The sequence below is a fragment of the Fistularia commersonii genome, chromosome 3, assembly GCF_037954325.1.
Source record: "Fistularia commersonii isolate RoL2024-O1a breed Wild chromosome 3, RoL_Fcom_v1.0, whole genome shotgun sequence".
NCBI classification, from domain to species: Eukaryota; Metazoa; Chordata; class Actinopteri; order Syngnathiformes; family Fistulariidae; genus Fistularia; species Fistularia commersonii.
Window position 1 is genome coordinate 24,145,368 of NC_141286.1, and position 12,972 is coordinate 24,158,339.

The 12,972-nt window shown below is 50.4% G+C and overlaps 1 protein-coding gene across 3 annotated transcripts in view; it reads right to left on the minus strand.

The window, feature by feature from the left end:
- The window catches only part of LOC147235950 (protein TANC1-like), a 40,029-nt gene extending 27,896 nt beyond the window's left edge, over positions 1 to 12,133 (minus strand). For 2 of the 3 annotated variants that reach the window (XM_086144342.1, XM_086144341.1), the window contains exons 1-5: positions 12,030 to 12,127; positions 9,607 to 9,699; positions 8,007 to 8,137; positions 5,749 to 6,037; positions 4,959 to 5,240 (exon numbers count right to left, since the gene is read on the minus strand). In XM_086144342.1, coding sequence (XP_086000468.1) covers positions 4,959 to 5,240; positions 5,749 to 6,037; positions 8,007 to 8,137; positions 9,607 to 9,699; positions 12,030 to 12,063 — 829 coding nt within the window. In that variant the 5' untranslated portion in view covers positions 12,064 to 12,127. Of the gene's footprint in view, positions 1 to 4,958; positions 5,241 to 5,748; positions 6,038 to 8,006; positions 8,138 to 9,606; positions 9,700 to 12,029 lie in introns of all 3 variants that reach the window. The other variant, XM_086144343.1, reaches the window with a different exon arrangement.
- Between the last annotated feature and the right edge of the window lie 839 nt (positions 12,134 to 12,972).

The window sequence follows — 12,972 nt, forward strand, 5'->3', positions numbered from 1 at the left end:
AAGAGACATTAGGTGAGGCACGCAGTGATGGTGCCTCATGGTGGGGGGCACCGCTGATCCAAGGGATCCCTCTTACTACTCGGCTACAGAATAATATAATTAGCAATAGCGAGCTACAGTAAACAGTTAGCAAGTCAAGTGCAGCCATCCAGTTATTTTTTTCCGATCTCATCGGGCTGTATAGCTCACAAACAGCGAATGTCTTCACTGGCAGTGATTTCCATTAAGACAGAGAGACTTTTAAAACTGAAGAAAGATAAGGAAGACTTCTACAAGCAAGTTATCGATGCTTTTCTTCAGAAGGAGCGGCGCATGGACTTCATTTATAAGTAAAGGTAAGAGATAATAGTGTTTTTTTAAAAGAGCTTTTTTCTACGCTACAGTTTGTATATTTAAAGAATGCTGATATGATATTTTAAACAAAACATGTTAACTGCTGCCAGTAAAATGTTGAATAAGCTGCTCTGTAGGGTTCATATGTTTGTAAATCTGACGATGATGACGTCAGTGCCTCACCAGCCATGAACTTCACCGCACGTCACTGGTGTGTTACTAGTCTCCCGTGCTGAGCGATCATAAAACGGATGCGAAGAGCCACAAAGTGAGGCACCCGTCTCTCCTGCCTCAAGGTGGGCTTGCCTCAGCAGCCATTCCAAACAACCATTCCCTCTCACTGACACATCTGGACAATTTTCCTTCCTTTCTCCGATAACAAGAGTGTCATGTCGCGTACAGGTACATACAGCGGATCTTCATTCATTGGTGAGAAAATCCAAGGTCTTAGAATTCCTGCTTCTCATCACTGTCGATAATAGTGATTTTATTAATATTACAGTAACTGCAAAAAACATATAAAATATCCAAACCTTGGTTTACCATTAATTTTCCATGATGCAGATGACGACGGTGTTGAATTCTTTCAAGGCTACGTTTTTTTTTTTTGTTGTTGTTTTTTTTTGCCGACCTCCTTTAAATCCGCTCCTCGGGCTTCAACATCAAAACTAACCGGTTTGATTAAAACGTGTGACGCCAGTGTTTCCACTTCAGAAAATTCTCCTCCAGTTTAAAAAATAGCTCCTTCAATCTGCTTTCATTTAAGCCTTTTTGAGACAAATGCTTTACTTTTTTACTCCTATTGTAACTATCCCTGCATTCTGCTGAGGACTTCTACAGGTGCTGACAGTCGCTATGGCCTTACATGGTTAATTCAAAGACGGGGAGGCTCTCCTTCCAAGGATTAAACACCATTTGAATTAGGATCTGCAGGCTTTTTTGTGTTTTTTCTAACGAAGGTAATGTTACAACTGATGTCGGATGGATGTATGAGTTAAGGGTTATGGATCATTTTCACGTCAGGCTGTGAATGGAGCGTATATGTTTTCTTTGTCCTTTCTCCGTCCTTGCGGATCAGCATCCCACCGTGCTCATCCCCGAATTGGATGAAACAGCGGCAAAGGCGGGGTATTCTGGGATATGAGCTCCGACCCCGACGGACACGATCGGGCGAACCGTCCGCGCCATCTAAGCCTTCACGCTGAGACTCTTTAAATATCATTCATAAACTTCACGACGGAATTCATTCCCCACATCCCCGATCCGCAAACTCTCGCGCCCCGTCCTCCATTCACGATCGCCGCCACCGATAACAAAACCGGCACGTATTTGTCAAAATATTGAGACCGCCTGTGACAGGCTTGAGAAAAGCAAAAGATTTGTCCAGCCAACCGAACCAAACATAGCCTTTAGGTTTCAAACGCGACGCAAGAAATCTGGTTCCACCCTTCGAGGGATCCAGGAAACTGTAATAATATGATATGAAAAGGAAAATGTAGTGAATGGAAAAAGGGATTATTGAGAATATTAGCTGATCCTGCACGCCAGGTCTCCGATGAGCAACTATGAACTTGAACGGATGAAGATGATTGGTGTTACAAGAGCCGTCCTGGTCATGAAACGTCTTTTTGAAAGGTGAAGAAACCGAGAAAACAAAGTGACGACGTAACCGGGTGGTTCAGCGATGCTCCCACTCCCTCGGATCGCCAAAGTCTTTGGCCGCACCTTAAAGAAAAACATTTTCTGCCTGAAATTGAATGAAAAACAGGTACGGGACAAGACGGTCAGCCGCTTTCGGCTGCGCGGCTTCCAGTCCGAGATGCCGGGACCGAAGGCGTGGAAAGCGTAACGGAGCGACGGGTTTAAGCGACCCCGACGACAAAAGCCGGAGGAGGTTATCGGCGACAGCGGATTGAATTTGAACAGATGTCACATTCGTGCATTTACAGAAACCGAATCATCTGCGAGAAGTAAGACGGACACTTAACGATGTGGAAATCTAGCCGTTTGGTCCGAGTGATGGACAAGATGCTCCATTGCTCTTCATCACTTCTGTTGACAGCATGCTAAATGTCTCGCTAGGAGGTGGAGCTTTACGAGGAAAAAGCCCAATCAGGGATCAAGCAGCCGTTCCTGGAAGGAACGACTTCCTTCGTTTGCCAAGTCAAGCGACCCGACGTGATACCAAAGGGCAAAGAGAACGACGGCGTGACGAGAATTGGATTCGAACTCCACGACAGCCTCCTCCTGTCCTTGGAAAATAAAGAAAAGGCGTCACGCCTTCGCTCCGACTCCAAAGGTCCGTGTGGCTGTTTCAGCCCGGGACGGGTGCCAGCTGTTTAGTTTAATCATCGGGTAAATCCGCCAGAAATCTGGACACAAACACTTTCTAACCGCCCCGAGAGAGCTTTTAAGACCGGCGAGGACGAGGGGAACGGAGGATCGAAACGAAGAAAACATCTTCGCCGCGAGGTGTGAACAAGGACACCGAACGTGAAGGAGGCGCCGGGAGGGGATAAGTAAGACGGCGGGATAGAAAGGATGCCGGGGTGGAAATGTTGTTTTCTCGGTCGCCGCCGGCTGCGCCGTACCTTTTAGTCCCTCGCCAACAACAAACCCCGGTGATGCTTCATCAGCACCAGCATACTAAAATCCCCAGCTCGCTTTGCACAACATGTTTTCCAGATCTACGTCGACCTCGTTCTCAAATGACCTCCCGCAAACGGCCAATTTATTAGATATACCTGGAAATACGTCAGGAGCCGTGCCGCTTTATCACCGCTTCAGGTAATATCCATTTTCTACATGTTGTATAAACATCCAGGTGTTGATTGTAGCTTCCCCATCCAGGGTAAATCTTAGCAGTACCTCCCGGTGTATCCCACTACTCGGACTTACTGCAGTCCTGTTATATTTGGTTGTATTGATTTTTGTGTATTCCAACCCATCTATCTGCTGGAGAGGAACCCGTGTCTAGATGAAGCCGCTCGTCGCCACATTTCCTTGCGAGGGAAACCTTTAAACCTGCATTTAGAAGTCGTCGAGGAAAGGCCAGCGGAGGTCGGCGTCATCAACCGCCTCGCTAACGCTAATGTGTCGGCAGTTACTAACACATACTTGCAAATATTCTCCTTGTTAGGTTGGGATTCTGATCTCTGTCAGCTGCGAAGGGAGCGATAAGTGGCCCTTAAGTTTATTTATTTCTCCTCCAAAGAGGCAGCAGACAGCTCCGGATCAAGGGAACGTGGCGGAAAAACCTTTAAGCTAATATCAGTGCAGGATCATCAGTAAGCTCGCTTTAAATCGTGGGATGCAAACTCAAACTTGTGCAGGTTGGGAGTCTGAAGTAGAAATGTAAATGAAATACCAAGGGATTTGAAAAGTGCATTATAAGCACTGAATAGATTTTTCATTCATTCATTCTCATTCACATGTCATGGAGACATCCGGACAGTTTGGGATCTCCAGTAACGGAGGTTCTCCAGGTGGAACCCGTAGAACCTCGAGGAACCCCGCGCAGACACGTGACGACCAAGAAGACTCCAACCAAAAAGGCTCACGGTTGTAATCCAATCAGGGACCTTCTTGCTAAGAGGCGGAAAGGCTAACCGCCGCGCCGCCGTGTCGCCTCTTAATTTTCCTCAGGATTGAAAATACACGTTCCCGTCTTTGCGGCCGCGGCAGCAACAACAAGGACGGCCACCAACAAAAACAGCAGCTTCAACTACGACAACATCTCCGGTGTTTTCCCCGCCGGTGTCAATTTCCCCACCGTGACTCCCGTTTTCCCGCTCATGAATGCAAAGATGGAGTCATCGGCCCCCATACGTCGCGTTTTCATCAGATCTCCCGTGACGACGGCCTAAACGGAAGCGCCGGTTTCCTCCATCATCTGGCGCGCGTTACTGCGAATTCCGCTCCTTTGGGGGATCTCTTCCTTTGCTCCCGCCGACAAGCGAACAGACATCTGAGGGAGGAAAAAGAGCCCCCGTGCACCGGCAAAGATCGTGACAGGGAAGCGAGGGAGGGAGGCGGGGAGTGCAGGGGAGGGCTGAAAATTCGAGGCTTCCCAGGACATTTAACTGGTGCCGCTCACGGCGTGCATCCAGCATCTGTGGTAAACAGAGCCGACGCACGGCGCGATGAAGTCCGGCTCCGATCTGAATCCAGAATTCGGCAGCCTCGAATGTTTTACACTCTTTACCGTTCCCGTCGAGAGCAGCCTCGGCTTCTCGTGTGTTTCGGATGACACGTTTTTTTTTCCGTGGTCTTTCTTTCCGTTTCAGGATTGACGTCGCCGAGAAGAGAAAAACAAAAACCCCGGAGTGTAAAAACGACAAATTGCCGCAGAGGTTATATGTGGCACTATCTGTCGACCGGGTGAGATGACCTCCCGGAGTCTCGGCCCGGTTGCCTGGCAACCGCGTGGCGGTGACGAGATTGTCATTTTCAACACTTTAATTTTTGTGGCGGGGGGCGGAGGCGGGGGGACGGATGAGATAACAGGTTCAGCGAGCCTCGCCTGCATCGGCTTTTATTTTCCCCCTTCGGGAAGCAATCGAAATAAGCACTTCCTGTCAATCGGCGTGCAAACAGGAAGCGCGATAAGGTAAGGGTTGGCCTACCTGCCACGGAATTCGGACGGGGCATCATGGAGGCGGTGTGCACGTGGTGCTGCGGGAGGGGTCTCTTTGGTGCGGGAGGAGTTTTGGGCTCCGTGATGTCGGTCCTCGGTAGAGCCTCCAACGGCCGGACGCCGGCGCCGGCGCCGTCCCCGGCGGGCGCCGGGCGTCCCTCTTCGGCCGCGTGGCCCATGATGGCGGCGCCGCCTCCCGAGCCCTCTTCCGTCGTCAGGTCGGCGCTGGAGACGCTGCGCTCCTCGTTCTCAGAGGAGCTCGTGGCGGTCGCTGGAGGACACGGTGAGAAGGAGCTTAGACGGGACGGCCGTGGACGCCGACGTCACTAACTAGCGCGGCAGCGGCGCCTCTTTCATCCGCCCGACGCACAAAAATCCACCGATCGAAGGGTTTTATCACCGCGTGACGTGGCCTTTGCCCTCCCGCGTTTAACTAAAAATACAAAGTCTATTTAGAGAGAGAAAAGTGTCCTATTTTAGGAAAATCAGACCCGTAAGCAACAAAGACAGCAGTGTCCCAGTTTTGACAGAAGGGAGCCGAAGCCTGGAGGCTTCGAGCGGCACAGGCGACTCGGAGGAACCGTGGGGTTCGGCTAGGCATCCAACCAGGACTCTAAAAGCCCAGGGAGGTCTCAGCCAACTTCCCCTTCGTCCGAGGGCGTCCCGAACGGGCGAGCGCAGATCCGGCTCGGACCTCCTCCCCCTGCGGTGCAGAGCGGGGCGCCCACAGGGGGGGTTCCAGCTTCCATTTCCAAAGGGGAATATTCTCCTACACACACCTATGATCCCGCTGTCCTTGCTTTCCAGGGTGGAGGTGGGGCTTTGAGGAGGAGGCCCGAGGTTGCCCCCGGTGACGGGCCCGGGAGCGTTGCATGGAGAGAGGCCGGCCGCCGGGCCGCAGAGGGTCCCGCCGGGGCTGACGGCGGGGACGCAGTGCGGCGAAGGCGGGGCCGGCGCCTGCCCTTCGGCGCTGGCGCTCAGGGTGGAGGAAGGGCTCTCGGAACACGGCGAGGCGGTGCTGCAGGTGAGGGTGGGGCTGGGGCTTCCACCCTGGCCCGGGGTGTCGCACTGAAACACACAACGGGGAAAAAAATTGAACGCGCACAACTCGATCGAATGATATTCTCAATCAACTGCCGTTTAACCGCCACGTCCTGTTTGTTCTTTTTTATTCTCCGTCGTCACGACCGCCGGTGTTTGAGCACGCAGATGGGAAGTGGAAGGATAATTCCGGTTATTTCCATCCTAGCTCTCAATTTTTTCCCCGGCTCTCCGCGATGACAGCTGGTTGCGCTCCGAACTAAATCGCAGACATTCACAGTTTGCTGCGGGACACTGTATACACACACACACACACACACACACACACACACACTTGCACGCACGCTGATGTTCCAGGCATCAGAGAGATGCACTGTGCATTTTTTAGCAGGTCCGTGGATTGCGTCTAAGCACAAGGTAACTGGAGAGTTGCTTCAAGGAGCGAATGCGTCTTGAAATTGCAACGAGACGCGATCTGGTCGGGTCGCCGGTTCGAGACAAAGGAGGATCCAAACGAACGAGCCGGGATGTCCAGCGATGCGAAAAAGGTGAGAGTTTTTCCACCAGGTCCCGCGTGCAATTACTAGTTTACAAACTAGATTGCTGCATTGCAGCTCCTTGCCTCCGCCTACTTGTTGCAGTTGGCAGTTCTGTCATTCCAGCCTCGAATTGGAAATTTCCGGCGGTGTGAGCTCCGGCCTCACCGCAGCGAGAAGGTCTCGGTTTTTCCCCGTATCTGCATGGCTTTCCTCCGGGTTCATTGGAGGTTCATCGGAGACCCCAAGTTGTCCATATGTGTGAATGAGAGGGCGACTAGTTGCATGTTTCTATACGAGGTGTAAATGAGAGGGTGAATGGCTTTATGCACCTATAGGAGGTGTGAATGGATGCATGTCATCTTCTTAATATAATCGCCCCAAGTCATTCGCCCAATTTTCACAGAAAACACAAAAAACTAAGCCATCCGTCGAATGAGGAGTTGATTTAATGGCATAGATGCGCCGATATGTGGCCCTGTGATCGACCAACCACCGGTTCAGGGTGAATCCTTTATGCCTTTCGGCATAAATAGGCTTCAGACTCCTGCAACCCTGAGAGAAGGATGGATGAATGAATGAATGAATGAATGAATGAATGAATTGATAGATGAATGAATAAATGAAGTGACCAGAAACGGAAAAGCATGCTGTGGAAGCTGAAGAATGGATGGATTTGATTTAGTCCCGTCGAATCACTGTATCAAACCGTTGTCTTCATTTCTGAATTATGGCCAGAAAAAAAGCCCAAAAATGTGTATCTTTAATTAGCACAACCCGAACGAAACCAGATCTAGCGTCAGTCCAAAATTGGGAGAGCGGGGCTCGACGGCGCCCCCTGGAGGCGCCCCTCTGATACCGCGCTCTCTCGAGACGGGCCAGCAGTGGACATAACGCCTCCGACCGTGAAATTGTTCCTCAAATTGACACGGAGGCTCCTTCACACAAGTATTACATAAAGCGCCGGCCTGAAAGGCCCCCGGTCGGGAGATTCTGAATGCATTATTACTATTTGTTATTTCCACCTCGTGACGCGAGTGCGGGGAAAAGATCAAACTCAAACAACACAAAGCAACGGCGTTCCAGGTATCCCCGCAACTGATGCAACATTCCTGCAACGCGGAGACAAAGCGGCCGAGGTGAAGCGGCAGCTTACGGTTATTCCCTCCGTACCCGGGGCCTCATCTATCTTGGCCGGGACAACCCACATTCCTCATGTGATCCTCGCTATCTCTGTGAAACTGACTGTATCTGGAGCTCAGGTGCTGGAATGAGGCTGAGAAAATGGGCCACGGGCGAGCAGCGCGGAGACGGAGCCCTCGCACAGGAGGTTACGCCGTGGTCAGATTACGTGCGGCGTCGTGCTCTCTCTCAACGTACGTCACAATTAAAGCAAGTAGAAGTTGCCGCTTGACTTTGAATGACCTGACAGCAACAGGCGGTTTGACGCGGCGCCGTACCTTTTTTCCCCTCCTGTCCTCCATAGGAGAGCTAGCTGCGTCCGGTGTTGCTTCTCCCAGTAAGAAGCATAGTCTGGTCATCAGTTCCTGGGTAGAAAGGGAGGAGCCCAGCCGGGGCTCCACGTGGAGGTCTGGAACACACACACACATTCAGGACACGGTCGTGAACGGGGGGGGGGGGGCCGCGGCGCGGAGCGATAGCGGACGCCGATCCTGTTTTCAGCTCAGGAGGTTTCCCAACCCCCCCTTCTCGGCGACGACGGCGACAAACGTTTGTATCCACAGGTCGGCTTGCTTCGGCTCTCCCGATTACGGATGCGCAGACACTGCCTCCCCTGTTCGGGGGTTCGGCGAGGTTGCGAGGTTGCGAGTTTGCTCGCGCTCACGCCTGCCAGGTGCTCTCTGTTAGGAGACTGGTGGTGAATTTCAATGAGCTCGGTGTCGACTCCGGAGCAAAGGGGGGGGGGGGTTTCTCTGCCTTCGCCGCCGCTGACACCGAGATTGGCCGACACGGGCCCATGTGCTGCATTCATTTATCACTTTCTGTTTTTTTAATCCGTTCCCATTGACCTCCCACCCCTCACCTCTGCGCCCTGCGCTCCGTACGGTGTTCCCATCCCCTCGTATCCTCGTCCTCGTGCACGGCTATCTGCTGAGTAACGCGCGCACTGAGTAGGCACACAGGCGGGATGACAGGACGTCGCTGATTTACAGAAACAGCTCGCTCCTCCTCGCTGACACCCTTGCATTTCTACATCGAGTTCCTCTCACACTCCCCCCCCCCCCCCTCCTCCCTCCTCGCTCGTGTTGCCCCGCCGCTTGTTGTGGGTGTTTCTTAGATAATCCCGGGCCCGGATCCCGAGTCCCAGCCTTGAGAAGGATCAAGGTCAGCGCCAGGAGGCGGGGGGGGGGGGGGGAGATGGGCGCTCACACCAATCGTGACCCGTCTCGGTACACTTCTCACCTCGGAGCTCGGGAAGCTAACCGAGGTGGGGGTTGGAAGGGGGGGGGGGGGGGGTTGCGAGCTGCGGAGATGAGAAAGAGAGAGAAAACTTTGCTTTTAGTCAGCAGAGTGCCGAGACGCAATCTGGAGTAACATGAGGACACGCTGAATGTCCAGTACTATTCATCAAACCACCTCGCAGTTGCCATTGGAAACGGGAAGCTGAAAGGTGCCTGGCAACCGAGATGGAAGATGTCTTGGAAAAAAAAAAAAAAAATCAGACGAGCCCGAGGGTAGCCTTGTGGTCAGGAACAGAAAGGAAGCCGGGCCGAGATGCGGGGTTTAGCGCCCCTTTTCGCTCGATTCTGACCTTAATCGTCCAAAAAAAAAAGAGGCGATATCAACTACGACGAAACAAATCGGCTCACGAACGTTCACGGGCGACAGAGACCCCACGGAAAAACTTAAAGCCCTGAGATTGAAATTAAAAACAAACACACTTGAACATCTCCCCTCCTCCTCCTCCTCTTCTTCCTCCCCATCACCTCGCCCCCCCCCCCCCCTCCCCTCCATCCTTCCCATCCAGCCTCCCCGGTCAATACTTAGAAAAACAAGACGTGACGGCGAACACATTCCCCGCTCGCTCCTCGTCCTCACCTCTGTGGTCAGTCCTGCCGCGGCGCGAGGCGAAGGCGGGAGGTTCCCTCGGCTCAGAGGAGCCATCCACCAACCCCGGCTTCTTTACCCGTCCTTCGGACACGGCGGAGAGCGAGGAGGGAGAGGGAGAGGGAGGGAGAGCCAGAGCAGGGTGGGAGGGAGTAAGGGTGGAGATGGGGAGGGATATGAAAGAAAGTGAGAGAGAGAGAGAGAGAGAGAGAGATTAAGCCTCTCCAGATGAGATCTATGGTGCAGAATTTGAATTTTGTCCCAGGAGTATAAATCAGTATGTAGATATTGCCATGCAAACAGTAATATTCACCGTGCCAGGGGTGTTTATATAAAACACAGCAACGCTGCTAATTTGTGTGTGTGTGTGTGTGTGTGTGTGTGATGGCAGTGCACACATATTGATGTGTGGGTGTGTCTCAATTTATGCAACCACATTTGAATACTCCTGGAAACACACAGATTCTTTAGGACTGTTTTTCTTCCGAATAGGACGGGATGTCTTCAGATACCGAAGTGTACCCATGATTGCTCTGAATCCCCGGCTCGGTGTTTAGCACAGCAGCCAAAGACGCGGGAAGTCATGACATCCTGTATTTCACTTGACGAAATGTTCCCGGTTGTGTCGGTTTGAAAGGAGGCAGCGCGGCAGAAATATAACACCTCCTTTTTCTCAATGGCTGCACTCTCTGCCACACACTGCCACCCGGTGTTCGATTCCGGTCCCAAATGTTAGACACCTTTCAAAAAGTATTCATTCGTTCATTCGTCATCCGTTATCCTGCAGTCGGGGTGGCGGAGCCAATCCCAGCTGTCAGTGGTCGAGAGGCGGGGTTCATCTTCGCCAATCGTGGCCAGATTTAGAGAGATACGAACATTTACGCTCTCATTCACACGTCATATAGAGAAATATAACTTTTCACCCGCTCATTCGTTCATCATTAAGAAAAATTAAACCATTCGCTCATTCGTTCACTCGTAGAGACATACGACTATTCACACGCTCATTCGTTCATCATAGAGAAAAATAAAACCATTCACTTATTCAATCACTCATATAGACATATGACTATTCTCTCACTCATTCATATAATAGAAAAATAAAAAACATTCACTCATTCATTCACTCATTTAGACATATGACTATTCTCTCGCTCATTCACATCATAGAAAAATAAAAACATTCACTCATTCATTCACTCATACAGACATATGACTATTTTCTCACTCATTCACATCATAGAAAAATAAAAACATTCACTCATTCATTCGCTCATATAGACATATGACTATTCTCTCACTCATTCATATAATAGAAAAATAAAAACATTCACTCATTCATTCACTCATTTAGACATATGACTATTCTCTCGCTCATTCACATCATAGAAAAATAAAAACATTCACTCATTCATTCACTCATACAGACATATGACTATTTTCTCACTCATTCACATCATAGAAAAATAAAAACATTCACTCATTCGTTCACTCATATAGACATATGACTATTCTCTCACTCATTTATTTAATAGAAAAATAAAACAATTCACTCATTCATTCACTCATTTAGACATATGACTATTCTCTGGCTCATTCACATCATAGAAAAATAAAAACATTCACTCATTCGTTCTCACACCATATAGAGCATTACGATCATTCACTCGTTCATCTACTCACACAAATACAGGCATGACTTTTCGAACATTAAGAGGCGTTCAGTCATTCATGCACTCATCATATAGAGACAATCATTCACCCTCTCGTCCACAGGCCATATCGGAAAATAAAACCACTCACTCATTCATTCAGAGACATATGACAAAGTGCTTCATACACACACGCGCACACACACACACGCTAACTTGCACACAGAGCTGCCATGAAAGGCGCTAACCAGACCATCGGGAGCGTTTTGTGGGTTTTGGTGCCTTGCCCAAGGGCACTTCGGCACAATGACAACTTTCTGTCGTTAGCAACAGCCGGGTCTATAGAAATGAAGTGATGTGATTTTTGTAAATGATCTCTAATAGTAGTGTCCCGGCGTGGGGATATTTAGTTTATATTCACAATCCAGATCAAAGAGAGTGCAAAATCATTTTAAAATATGTATAACATTAACTAATAGCGTATATTCTCCAAAGTGACCTACCAAATTGGGGTTCCTTGCCGTGAGTGATGCTGTTTAATCATTTAGCCTGACAATCTGTCACGTGCTCCGGGGCCCCGCGGCGCAGTCTGTTTACTTTTGTATTTGCCGTCACATATATGGAGCAGCTGAATGCACAGAAGCGCTCGGCTAATCAAGGCAAACCCACCAAAGCGCTCTGCTATTTTTACAGCCGTTCCCTCGTGCACGGTCTCGTGTCAGACGCGCCAACCGTTCCCGTCGTCGCTCCCGATCCACCCACCTGAGAACTTGACGCAGGACTGGGAGGAGGCCATGTTGTCCTGGCGGGGCAGAAGAGGGGAGGAGGGTAGGGAGATGGACACCCCTTTGGTCAGCCTCTTCAGTCTCACCGGGTTCTCTGTGCCGCCGTTGTCCGGGTCCGGAAAGTGTGCGGCCCGTCCGGCGTCGGCCCTCTGCAGGGTGCTACGAGCGTACGCCTCTCCGCCTACGTGGGGGACGACAGGAGGGGTCGGAGAGGCGTGGATGTTGAAGGAACGTGAGAAAAAGTGGTTGCATCGTTGCTCCGGCACGCAGCAGAGGGGAGAAATTAGCATCGCGCGCCGTAGCGATAGAGCACACGTCTTGGAGGAATGAGATAATGAAAAGTTAGCATTCTGAAGGTGTCGGGAAAGAGGCTACGCTATTTCTTCTTTTTTGAGGCCAAAAGTAGCGCGCCGCAAACACGGCCCGCGCTTCCTCGTCGAGTCAAAGAGGCCGCTTGCAGCCAAATGCGAGGTCACGCCGCAAACAATTGTGTTGTTGTTTTTCGTGTTGAGGAAAAAAAAAATACACAACAGAGCATATACATCAACGTGTACTCGTGCACAATTTCTTAAAGTACAAAATGCTCATTAGGCCTTTGAGGAGCAGCAATATCTTTCTGCAAATGATCCCGGCGTTCTGCAAACATCCTATATCATTTTAATGAGACTGACACAGTTCTCTGTCTCGTTCCCCCTTCAAGCAGCACAAGATTAAATATTTATGAGAAAAATCATTGAGCTAATACGGGGGAGATCTGCTTGTGTTGATACATCTTCGCGCCCCCCCTCCCCGATCGCCGAGTCGCACTTCATTTTTGATTTTTATTTCCTGCCTAACCTTGAATTTCGGAGACAAAAGTAGCTTGTTAAGAGTTGGATCCACACAACAAGTGGCCACGAATGTACTTAAAGCCCACTAAG